We start from the raw sequence: 13472 nt of genomic DNA on the forward strand, positions 1-13472 counted from the left end.
AGAGTTTAATTCTGAAGGAAAACAAAGCAAAAATCAATCTATTTCTACACCATCATTTTGATGATGAGAAAACAGAGATCTGAGAGGAAATATTTTGCTGAAGCAAGAGAGTAGCTTCTAGAATATGCAGTCTGAATGTTTTTTTTCATAAGGCCAGGCTGTTTGTTTCTTTTTTTTTTTAAAAAAAGTCTGATTTTAGCTAAAGACAATTATCCAGAATTGACTTAAGATGTTTTGTCACTTTGAATTATAGAGGTTGCCACATATGAAGGATGAAAATACAATCCATGGTATGTATTACGCTTAAAGTTTATTTAACAATTCCATCATTTGTTTTTTTCCAAGTAAAGATATAGATTCAAAGTGGCAGGAAGCAAAACTTGAGAGAAATTGTAGATTTTAACAAATTTAAAAAAAGAACATATTACCTGAAGTATTCCTAGGCATCTTGAGTGATAAAAACATTTCTTCAAACAATTCTTGAACATTTTTTTCTAGCTTCAAAAGGGAGTTTATGAGCTGTGATAAGAATATGAGCTCATATAAGGAGAGAGAGAAGTTTCTTCCTTTCTGTGGGCACTCAGGAGCAACTGAAAAGAGAAGACCGATACAGTTGTACATCTTACTTGTTCTCTCAGTAAATACTAGAACAATCTATGTGATTCCATAAACCATTACAACTAACGAGATCCTCTATAATTAAACCAAGTTTGTTCCTAAAGAAACCCATATAAAATCTCCTGAGAGTCTTTTCTTCTGGGAAGTGGAGATAAGTATTCTGTTTGATGCAAAAATGACAATTAAATAGATTGATTCTCAGAGTTACAGACAAGAATGTAATTTGTTGCTGTAAAATCACATTTTATACAATTCCATTTTTTTTTTAAGTCTAGCATAACTTGAATCTAATCACAAGGAAACACCAGATAAACCCAAATTGAGGACATTCTATAAAATAACTCTTAAAAGTGTCATGGCAAGAAACTCAAAAGTGAGTAAATGTTCTAGTCTAAAGGAGTCTAAAAAGACATGACAACTGAAATCAATACATGGTCAGCTACAATGGACATTATTAGGGTAATTTGGTGAGATATGGAAAAGGTCTACAATCCAATTCTATCATTCTAAGTTTATTTCCTTGTTTAGATAACTGTACTATGGTTATGTAAGAGAATGTCTCTGTTTCTGGAAATATACGTTGGCTCATATATGGATAAATGTCTGCAACCAACTCGCAAATAGTTTGGAAATATATCTACATTTACATAGATAGAGAGATAGAGAAACCTGGATAGCAAATGTGGTAAAATGTTAACATTTGGGAAATCTGAATGCGAAGGAAATTTCAAGATTCTTCATGTTCTTGCAACTCTTTAAGTCTGAAATTAAAACGAACAGTTAAAAGAAAAAACAACCAGATAAAAGATATGTCTTCAAGACTTTGGAAAGGTTTCTACATTATTAAAAGAAAGCAAATTAATTTAGCTGTTGGATCTAGGCTATGTAAGTCAATGAATCATGAATTCAAAAATAGCTTCTATCTAAATAATTCTCGTATCTATTGTTTGTGTAAGAATCTTACAACTTAAATAAGCAAGGGTTGATTTTCCTTCTTACAATTATGCTACTAGTCAAATTACACCACCATTTAACATGATTTAAAAAACCATATTCTTAAGGGTATGGAGAATAATTGATTAATTACTACTTATTTGTTGTTTTCATTTTAGATTGACACTACCAAATGGCAGTTTTGACCACATTTTCAAGGATTTGAAGAATTCTTCCTTTGTTAATGCTACTTCTTAAAACATGTATTTAAAGAAGTGTCTTCAAGCTTAATTATAAATTGGAGACTTTGTAAACTGTTACAAAATAAGCTTGAAGTGCCTTTAGAGTCAAAATGCTATGCAAGCAAGTTAGAAATTCTGTGGGTTTGGTGGTTCCAGACGAAAAAAGATTACCTTGATCACATGGATTTGGAAGGAAGGTTCCATAAATGTGTAACCCATTTTACTTCAGTGAAACCTTTAAAATGTTGGCATCAAAACTTGTAGCCATATGATAGAGTCACTGAGGATCAAAAGGGTCATGGTATTTTTCCAGATACTGTAAGAAAGACCTGTGTCTCTCTTAAACTGTGGAATTTAACCCTCTTCTTAAATAGGAAAAAAGGCTTTAAAAAATCACAAGTACCTACAAAAACTCTATGTCATCTCTAAATTCACATTATACCCATATACGTTAAAACCTATCACTAAATAGCTCCTTTCACGTCTACCACATTCTACCATAGGCATGCCAGAGAACACATTCATAGAAGCATCACATATAACTAAGGTTTTGTCAGAAAAATCATGCCCCCAAAATGAAAAGAAGAAATAATAAATATATTATGTTTCACTTAGTCATTACTTGATTCCCATTTGGCCTGTTTTATTTCTTTTAAGTTTTGCTCAGTAGATGAGGGGTAGGTTAAGTTTTTAAACCATAAAGTACATTCCTTTTGGACCTAAAATATTTATAAACTAAGTTTTCAAAGACTTTAAGAATCCTTCCTAATTCTACTCCATAGTTTGGCTAGAAAATAAACATATTTAAGAAATCTTTACGTGGCTCAATTCTTTTAAGAGTTAAAATACTATAACCTAAGAGTGTTACTTGTTTAAAAGTTATGTAGGTCCAAAGATTCTACATAAAGAGATCTTACCTTCATGATCTGGATTTAGAAGGACCTTATATTCCAGAGGAAACACTGATGGTATAGTAGTGCTAACCAAAAGGTCGGCAGTTCAAACCTACCAGGTGCTCCTTGGAAACTCTATGGGACAGTTTACTCTGTCCTATAGGGTCACTATGCATCAAAATGACTTGACAGCAATGGGTTTGGTTTTTGGTATATTCCAGAAATGTAACAAGATTGAAAAATAAATGCATTCGAATTCAATGAGCCTTTATAATTTAATAATAAAATAAAAGAGGACAGAAGAATATGTATGATAAGTCTAATCATCTTTGCCCCAAAGAAGAAATGATTATGGTACAGGGCCATTAATTAGTAGTCTTTATTTTCTAACAGTATCAGCTCACCCAAGTGTTCACCCAAGGGGTATTAATTGGTGAAGTTTTTTAATTTACAGGGAAAAATAATTCTGTGTTTAGTTCATTTTGTGAAAAGCCAATTAAAACCAAGTTAAACACAAAGGATAGAAGTAGCATTTCCTAAACCTATTTGATTTATTTTTCTCACAATATCTCACGGGACTAGTATTTCAATCATCATAGCTTAGCTCATGATTTCTATCTGTCTAAGCATTTTTTTTTTAGTAAGCATACCTTAAGGCCCTTGTGGCACAGTGGTTAAGCGTTTGGCTGCTAACTGTAAAGGTCAGCAGTTCAAATCCATCAGCTGCTCCTTGGAAACCCTATGGAGTAGCTCTACTCTATCCTATAGGGTTACTGAGTTGGAATTGACTTGATGGCAATGGTTTTTTTTTTTTTTTAACATATATCTGTTTTTCTATTCTTTAGACTCTTCACCGTTAACTATAAGTAAATCTCTTTCCCTTTTTTTTTAGGATTATTTATGTTTGCTTCTCTATTTAAAAAAAAAAAAAAAAACAAAAAAACTTGCCATTGAGTAGATTCCGACTCGTAGTGACCTGATAAGACAGGGTAGAACTATCCCAGAGGGTTTCCAAGGAACAGCTGGTGGATTCAAACTGCTGAGCTTTTGGTTGGCAGTCAAAGCTTTTAACCACTGTGCCACCAAGTGGACACAATTACTTAGAGAGTTCTCCTTCCCCCTGTAAGCCAGTCTGGCCTTTATTCTTCCAGGCCCTGATTATTTAGCACTAGAGAACTGTCTTGCTCAAAATAAGTCTTGGACATGCATGTTTACACACAAGCAACTGTTTTTGGTTTCCCACAATATTAAACAGTAATCTTAGGAACTAACTGCCTCTATTGGAAACCCTGGTGGCGTAGTAGTTAAGAACTAAAGCTGCTAACCAAGAGATCTGCAGTTCGAATCCACCAGGGGCTCCTTGGAAACTCTATGGGGCAATTCTACTCTATCCTATAGGGTTGCTATGAGTCAGAATCAACTTGACAGCAGTAGGTTTGATTTGGTTTTGGTTAACTCCCTCTACTACCTAATAGAACAGAACATGATCTTAAATCATGATTGTTCAGTCATTGTTATAAAGTATCTGAAGAATGATAATTATATTGATGCTAATATAGGATGACATCTTTTGTTTCTCAGAACTACTAATTCCTCCTAAAGCCCAGTAATATTTTAAAGAAAAAAAAATTAAACTTCCATTTAGAGGACGACTTCATTTAATTTAGCATCAACTGGCAAGTAGTGAGTTCATATAAATATTTACTAGATAATCGAGCTTTTTCCTCTCTATACAATTTTAATGAAAAATTATTTAAAATGCCATATATAATTCTCTGCTTTCCTATTATACAGAGTACTTAGAACATGCTTTAAATTTTTCTTGATGACAGAGTTATGATCAAACTTACTTATTTCTGTGCTGCACTCAGGGACTAATGTTTGTCCCTCTGTTAAAGGACATTTCTCAAATTGATAATCTTTTGAAAAGGGGTTCTATAATCAAATAAATAAATAAAACAAACAAACCCATTGCCATAGGGTCAATTCTGACTCATAGCAACCCTACAGGACAGAGCAGAACTGCCCCATAGGGTTTCCAAGGAGCAGCTGGTAGATTTGAACCACTGGCCTTTTGGTTAGCAGCCATAGCTCCTAACCACTCTGCCACTAGGGCCCCATAAGCAAATAGGCTTGGGAAATACTACGTATTAAATCCTCCTTAAAGTGATTCACAATAAAAACTAGCATATTAAAGTTTCTATTTACTTCTATAATTAAAAAAATTTTTTTTTAAACTTAATGTTTCTCAAACTTTTTTTTGACAAAGGACCACCAGTTGACCAACACATCTATTCATTTCTGGGATTTTTATTGAAAACAATTGTTTGGTGGACACTACTTGGATTACTGTACGACTTGAATACTTACACCTGCAATTTTTCCTTCCATTGTTAAACCTTTAGCTGTGGGTCTTGTTGCTGATGATGTGACTAATTTTACTAGTATTCTCTTCTACTTATAATCTGTTGCTCCTAATATCATCATGGTATTTTGCAGAAGGTTGTAGACCCTCTCTTTGGAAAAATCCCTGTAGTCACGGTCTCAGAGTTAAAGAACCCTCTGAAGTCCAGCCACGGCTTGGTTAAGGCAAGAAGGGCTAGTAGTTTTGTGTTGTTAAAACTGCCAAGTCCTTGGTTATCTCCAGGCCTAATAAATCAGCATCTCTGTGGGGTGAGGCTCAAATCTGCCTTTTAAGCAAGTGCACAAGGTAGGTTTCTGCACACTAAAATCTGAGACCTCTGCCTGAAGGGTCCAGGAACTGTAGTTAAAAACCTTCGTGGTTGAAAATCACTCTCCAGAAATTAGGAAACCTGGATTTTAGTCTTAGCATGTCAACCAAAAAGACATTATTGTATAAAACATCAGGACTTAAAAAAAACTATCCACTTTCTCCATGGCCAAGAAATTTATGATTTTTTTTTTTCCTGGAAGAAGTATGGAACATCTGTAGAAAATGTGTCAGAGTATACCCTACATGTTTTCCTTGAGCAAAAGAAGAACTACTCTTGAAAAAAAAAGAATAGTTGTAGTTCTTTAGGAATATTCATCACAAGTGTAAAATGATTTCCATGAAGCCAAAGACTATGTCCATCTTATTCATCATAGTACCCTAGTACCCAGCATAATGTCTTACACAAAGTAAAAACCCAGTGCCATCAAAATGCAGGTTAAATAAATAAATGAATAAAATCCAATGAGTACTAGAAATAGCTCTGTTTGGTCCAAAACAAAGAAAGATTTTATACCTAATCTTAAAATGCATTCTTCAAAGCAAGTATTTATAGAGGAAAACCTATAAATGAATGAATGAATATTTATAGTATTCCATAAATAGCCTTTGTGGTATTCTGTTTGACAAAACAGATTTGGAGGTTATTTCTAAAATGGAAAATATACACAGGTATTCATAGAACTGTTGCTCTAAAATAAAAACATAAATAAAGTCACTCTGTATATATATATATATACACACAAACACATAAATATATAGACACATATTCATAAATATATATACACATACACACATACATATATACACACATATTCATATGTATAAACTATACACATTAAGACTTTTTCATCTAGTGACTAATAGTTAAAATATTAATCCCATTCTCTTGTAGCAAAATTAAGACATTAAAAAAAAATCTAGAGGTACATTAGGGCTCTTTACATTTGATACACAACAAAGCAGCACTTGGAATAAATATCAAAGTCCAGCTAAATCAGGCAAACTATAAAAATACGAGTAGTGGCTGAAAGCACACGTATTATTTTCCAAAACCATTAGCAACAGAATTCTTGTCAGTAATAGCATTAAGATGCGGGAGAAAATGAGACGCTAGAAAATCAGATAATCTGAAGCTGGTGGATCAGAATAATAGGATAAAAGGAACACAGTTTAGTTTTCCCAAGAAAAACGAATATTAGCCACCCTATTATTGACTGTAAATGGATCCATTTTCAGTGAGGAGGTATTCTCGGTGCCACTAGACAAGTGATGTAAAAAGAGGTGCCACACAAAAGCTACTGAAAGTCCTATTATTCCAGATGAAATTCATGACATAATCCAAATGGAATACATTTGTTCCAGTAAAGAAAACTTTTTAACAATATTATAATACGAAGTCAGCAGGGACTGCATAGGAAACAAATAACAAGCAGTACTTTTCCCAATAACTAGGTCATTCGCTGACAAAGGTGGGATGCTTTGGAGCACACTAAGTGGTATACCAGCGCCCTGAAGGAGCCCTGGGCCTCTTTGAGTGCCTGCCCCCAAAGGAGAAAGAACAGAATGCAAACACCATGTTGCTGAGTGTTTAAAGAATCTTCTTTGTCCTGTAAGCCTAAAAAGTAGCTGGAAAACCACAGAGAACTTGCAGTCATTGTTTTTTGTCCTGTATACTAAGAAGAAAGTGAAGCTGTTTTTTCCCCCTTTTCCAACATTATTTTGTAACTTTTACTTCCTTTTCAAATTTATATTATTAGGAAAACATTTAAGGGCAAACTAAGACAGGGAATATTTTCACTGTAGTTTTCAAAATTGAGTGTGGTATTTCTAATCTCTTTTGAGGAGGCTTTCCCATGTACCACCCAAAGCAGACAGGGTAAAACTTGAAAATAAATTGAGAAAATATACGAGTTAATAAATGATTAAAAAATAAGGTGGCTATTCGTGAAGTTGAATGAAAATGCACCCTGACAGAAGTTGAATATGTGGGAATTTAGGTAAGTGTGAGGAGTTCTCTTATGTGGCGAGAAAATGGAGAGAGGAACTGGGCAAGCTGATTCTCACAAAGGTGTATGAATCTGAATGTTAACATTCAATTCTTAGAAGCTGGAAATTAGTCTCCTCCCTCTCTACTTTCCCACCTCTGGTTCCCCCACTCCCCCATGTTTTATTAGGTTGCAAATTCCTATTTATAGTACTGTTACCTGAAGCACAAGAGGCAGTATGCAGAGTGGTCCCAGCTGGCCTAAGTTCAAATCCTTACCCCGCTCCCTAATAGCTGTGTGACTTAGCCTCTGCGTGTCTCAATAGTATGTGAAATTTAACTGAGTTAAAACGTTAGAACTGTACCTGGGAGGTAGTAAACCAGTTAGTTGCCACTGAGTTGATTCTGACTCATGGTAACCCCATGTGTTTCAGAGTAGAACTGTGCATAGGGTTTTCAATGACTGTGACCTTTCGGAAGCAGATCACTAGGCTTTTCCTCTGAGGCATTTCATTAGTACTGAGTGCTCAACTGTTTGTACCACCCAGGGTCTCCAGGAGGTAGTGAGTACTCTATAAATGTTAGATATTATTAACATTTCCTCTGAGAATCTTGCCTTTTGATCCCAGGCCAGCTTAGGCTCCTATTCTCCATGTTCCTTTCCATTTTACCTCACACTTATCTTAATTATAGCAATTACCCTGGTTGGGCAGTGGTTAAAGCCATTACCTAACTGAAAGGCTGGAGGTTTAAAACCCCAGTGGCTCCTGGGGAGGAAAATGTGGCAGTCTGCTTCCCTAGAGATTCACAGCCTTGGAAACTGCATGGGGTCGCTATGAGTTGGAATGAACTCAACGACAGTGGGGGTTTATGTCACATTGTAATTGTTAGTTTGGGAGTTGTCTCCTGAAATTAAGCTTCTTAAAAGCAAACATTGTTTCTTTCCATTATTCATCATAGCACCTATATGAATGATTTCAGAATGATATATATTGGTGTCAGAGACAAAAACAAATGCTTTTAAATAATTTTATTTGGCCTTTTCCCCAGCATGAACATAATTTAATATTAATTACTTGTATACTAATTTTAAGAGAAAATATTTTTGAGAGAAAGAACCATAGACATAATATTGGAGAATTGTTTCACTATATACTATTTTAACTGTTATTTATTGTTACTTAATGGACTCCATCTCTGAACTTACTGATACAGATCAAAGACTGCAGCCTTCAGTATGAATTATACCTCAACATAAAGAAAACAAAATCCTTACAATTGTACCAATAAGCAAAATTATGATGAATGGAGAAAATATTGAAGTTATCAAGGATCTCACTTTATTTGTATCCACAATTAACATCCACTGCAGCAGCAACCAAGAAATCAAACAACATATTGCATTGGGCAGATCTGCTGCAAAAGACCTCTTTAAACTCTTAAAAAAGCAAAGATGTCACTTTGAGGACTAAGGTGCATCTGATCCAAGCCATGGTATTTTCAATCGTCTCACATGCATGCGAAAGCTGTACAATGAATAAAAAATACTGAAGATGAACTGATGCCTTTGAATTATGGTATTGGACAAGGATATACCATGGATTGCCAGAAGAATGAACAAATCTGTCTCAGAAGAAATACAGCCAGAATTCTCCTTAGAAAGAAGGATCGCGAGACTTCAGCTTACGTCGTTTGAACGTGTTATCAACAGGGACCATTCCCTGGGGAAAGATATCATGCTTGGTTAAGTAGAGGGTCAGCAAAAAAGAGGAAGACCCTCAATGAGAAGGATTGACACAGTGGCTGCAACAATGGACTCCAACATAGCAGTGATTTTTGAGGATGGCACAGGACTGGGCAGTGTTTTGTTCTGTTGTAAATAGAGTCACTATGATTGGAACTGACTTGATGGCACCTAACAGCAACAACATCTCTGAAATTAAACATTCATTAAGTTAAATGGCAGCCCCACTCTAAGACGTTCCACTGCAATTTTGGCATGTCAACCCTTCAAAAAAACTGGTTCTTAACCGTTTTGTGTGTGTGCATGTGGTCATCATTCTTTTCAGATGAATATAAGCTATGCACTTATGATGACAGAAACAGCGCTCGACACATAATTATAGAAGGTTTCCAGATCCTTTGAGGCCCTAGGGTTCTATTCGTTGTCTGGTTAAGACCCTTTACCTTGGTCTGTCTGACTTCATTAGAAATAGATACCTACAGGTCTCCCTCTCACTAAACTGTAGCTCCTAGCAGCTTCTACTTTCCTTTACAAGCATAATAGCTCCAGTCTAGCTTCTACATCAAAATCTCTTCATCATTCTTCACATGCAGTTCTATTTGATGTAACTAAAATGTCTCAAAACATTTACATACTCTCTTGCCTGCTCCAACTCAGGCCCTGTGTAAGTTGATGGGAATATACTGAGAAATAAGTCATGACCTTACCCTTTTAGGAGCTTAAACAAACACAGATTGGTACAAAGCAATGTGACAGCCTCTTTGAAAGTGGTATATGACCTCCAAAATATTCTATTAAAGGAGATTGAATTGCTAGGACATGAATTTTCTACACCTTTGTTATCTGTTCGGAAACCCTGGTGGTGTAGCGGTTAAGTGCTGTGGCTGCTAACCAAAGGGTCGGCAGTTCAGATCCACCAGGCACTCCTTGGAAACTCTAGGGGGCAGTTCTACCCTGTCCTATAGGGTCACTATGAGTTGGACTCGACTCGACGGCAAGAGGTTTGGTTTTTGGTTGTTATCTGATTGTTCTCAGCCAAAGACAGTTATACTAAATTTTGCAGGATCAGTAATGGCGATTTCAAGAGAGACAGATGTATGGACAGAGAGAATGACAGGTTTGGAATAAATCCTCCCAAACCACCAAAGGCCCCCACATGACAGAGAGGCTTGCTTTGCCTTTGGAGGGACCCAAAGGGCAAATATTCCCTCACTTCACATACCAAGAGAAACTTAAGTGGATGAAAAAGGATGGAGACAGAGCAATCCTGAAGCCATTCTTCTGGGTCAAAAAGAAAAACTGAAAAAAGAAACTGCTTCTATTATTACCCTTTCATGGTTCCCAGGCCAGCAGTGGCTCCACTGGATGGTACCTAAACTTACTGCTAAATGATAACAGGATTCTCCCACACTCCGTTCCATCATTGCTGGCAAAAGCTGTCAGTATTACATTAACAAAGGATCTGACTTCTCACTTATTTGCCAAGGATACAATACCGTTGCCCCTCTCTTATTTTCTATCTCCTTATTTTCGTTTTGTTTTGTTGACTGAGAACATGAGACAGAATATCTCACTCCTGATGTGACCACATTTAGGCCACGTTAGTTAAAGATGCTAATCATAGAATTGCTTACATATGAAGTCAGTGAAAACTGAGAACTGTAGCCAGGGCAAATGTCTGAATTTTTCTCAGTTGACTTTTGCTTTATGCTGGTTTAACTCCCAGTTAAAAACACATAGATATGCTAACACTTTCAGTGAACATCCTAATAAGAAGTCATCTCTTGGGCAGTGAAATGGGTTTTAAATTCTAAGTACTGTATGCTAATGACACATTGTTAATGAAATATCTTCCTAATATCCCTTTCTTGGTCTCAAATTTTGCTAGGGTTTGGTTAATTATATCTCTTATCGTGTATGTTATTTTCTGTTATTGTGACCAAAACTTAACCTAAAGAAAAAACTTAAAAGTTAACAATTCATTTTTGCTATAGTTGAAGGTTATATCTGAGAATTGACATTTCATTTTTAAAGGAATATGCCATGACAGAGATGTTACATTATCAGCTCTTAATATAGCATGTTAGAAATTAATGAAAAAAATTTAGCACTGGAATAAAAATAATGCCATCATCAAAAAGATAAAGTTAAAATACCTGCTGTGTGTGCTTCTTAATATACTTTCTAACCGAATCATAGCTTTTCAAAAGAGACTTAAGGTTTTTCTTCTTTTATACTAAAGAATAAAGAGTAAGATTCCCGTCACACTTTTTTATCACGTAGGCAAATTACAATGCCTATAGCCATGTGATAACAGCAATCCCGTGTACCTACCCAGAACCTGTAATAAGCTCATTATTCCAACAGGGAGTAAGGCAGGCCTTAGAGTTAGGGAAGCCATTTCTCAGGTGTGATGGCACCTTGTAGAGTATATTTTAGAGTTAATTTTACCTTTTTAGCTGCCTTCTTCATCTAAGAAATAGTTTTTTCAGCCATAAAGGTGAAGTCATATATCCTTCAAACTTCAAATACGACTTTGGAGCACCTTAGAGGCAAATTTCATCTTTTATGCTGTTTTCCCTCACTAAGGCCTATGATCTACAAAATCATCTTTCTCTCTTTAACTGTTTAAGTTCAGGCAAAAAGAAATGTGTGGCATTCATTACATATGATACATTCAGTGCCAAGAAAAGTCATTGTGTGAAACACTAATTGAACAAAATATCGGGAGTTTATTGTCATCCTGTTTTGATATAAATGGTCAATATTGGTCTCTACTGTTTTGTTATGTCTGTTTCATGCGGACTTTTTTTAATTGAAAGAATAAATAAATACATGCACAACTAAGCAATTATACCTAGTTTTTCTTTTTGAGTATATAAACACGGCTTATTTTATTTATTTATTTATTTTAAACCAAAGATCCAAACCTGTTGCCATGGAGTCAATTCTGACCCGTATCTTAGATCTACCTAGTTTTTATATTACAACAGTGTGCTGCGATGGGTTGTTCTTATTATGTCCTTTCTGGCCCTGGGTTTTTTAATTTTCCCAAAATGAATGGTTGGACCACATTTGCGCAAGGGATTGGTTGGTTTACTATTCACATAAGAGGCTTGCAGGGATTGGTCAATCTACTACCACCGTAAAAAAAAAAAATTTTTTTTTTTTTTTTTTGGACTGGTCAGTTTACAATCCATCAAAGGTTTACAAAAGCCCTGCCCTGAAATTGACAAGGAGATTTCCTATATTAGTGGCTAATCTCACAGGGGTGTTGGGGACTTCCTAATTGATGAGAGTCAGGAGAGGAGCATATCCTTGGGACACAGAGCCCCGTGCTGAGAAGGGCTGTAATACAGGTCAAGGGCTATAACACTGAGCGATAACACTGAAGGCAGAGAAAAATGGTGGCAAGCGCAGCAGAGCTGAGCAGGAGAGACACAGCAGCAGCAGCGCAAGCAGCGGGACGGGCAGACAGTGGCACTGAGTGAGTCAGCCTACAGAGCAGAGCTGAGCTTCACCGGGGAGGAGGTCACCCACAGAGCAAAGCTGGGCACCTCTGGGCAGGAGATCACCAGTGGAGCAGACTTGGGCATACACTATACAGGAGTTTCCCATAAAAGTTTTGCCTTGAGAGCTGTTGTCATGCAGGCCTAACCCTGGTACTGGCCCAGGGATGTCCCAAAGCTGCTGGTTGCAAGCTGGACCAGCAAGCAGAGGGGGCAAGAGCCAGCCAAGGAAAGCTAGGAAGACAGAAAGATGGAAAGAGAGAACGAACAGAGCCATGCCACGCCTGACAACACACCTGCTGAGAGTGAGAGACACCAGCTGAGACCAGATCTATGGCATGTCTACCCAGTGACACAGAAATGGACATGGGTAATTTGAGAAGGGTAAACGGGTCCCCTTTTAGACATAAATGGATTCCTCCCCTATGATGCTAAGCAGCATGCTCTTAAAGGTGGAGGGAATCAGTTCACCTCAAATATGTTCTTGCTGTTTACTGTTTGCTTTCTATAAGTAATCTATTTTGTTGTTTACTTTTTATCTTCTATAAATAATAATAGCTTTCAATTGCCAATACTGTTTGTCTTGTGTGTACGACCTACTTATATCAAATAGTAGAGTCCTCATCCCAGCAGTCTTATCACTGCTTGTTATTTTGAGGTAACAGTTCTAATAGAAAACATAAAACTTGGTTCAATAAAAACAAATATTTAAAAATTCACTCATGTTCAATTTTGCATCCAGTATTGCTGGTGGCTTGTTGTGCTAAAAAAGAAAGGAAGACAAGAGCAATGGAAAGGGAGAAAAAGAGAAAGGT

General features: G+C 36.3%; 1 protein-coding gene across 2 annotated transcripts in view; it reads right to left on the reverse strand.

Moving 5' to 3' along the window:
- Nucleotides 1-13472, reverse strand: part of KIAA0825 (KIAA0825 ortholog) — a 446146-nt gene that overhangs the window by 333399 nt on the left and 99275 nt on the right. For both annotated transcript variants that reach the window (XM_064274127.1, XM_023547725.2), the window contains exon 6: nt 429-590. In XM_064274127.1, the coding sequence (XP_064130197.1) occupies nt 429-590 (162 nt within the window). The remainder of the gene's footprint in view (nt 1-428; nt 591-13472) is intronic.

The sequence above is a fragment of the Loxodonta africana genome, chromosome 2, assembly GCF_030014295.1.
Source record: "Loxodonta africana isolate mLoxAfr1 chromosome 2, mLoxAfr1.hap2, whole genome shotgun sequence".
In the NCBI taxonomy this organism is placed as follows: Eukaryota; Metazoa; Chordata; class Mammalia; order Proboscidea; family Elephantidae; genus Loxodonta; species Loxodonta africana.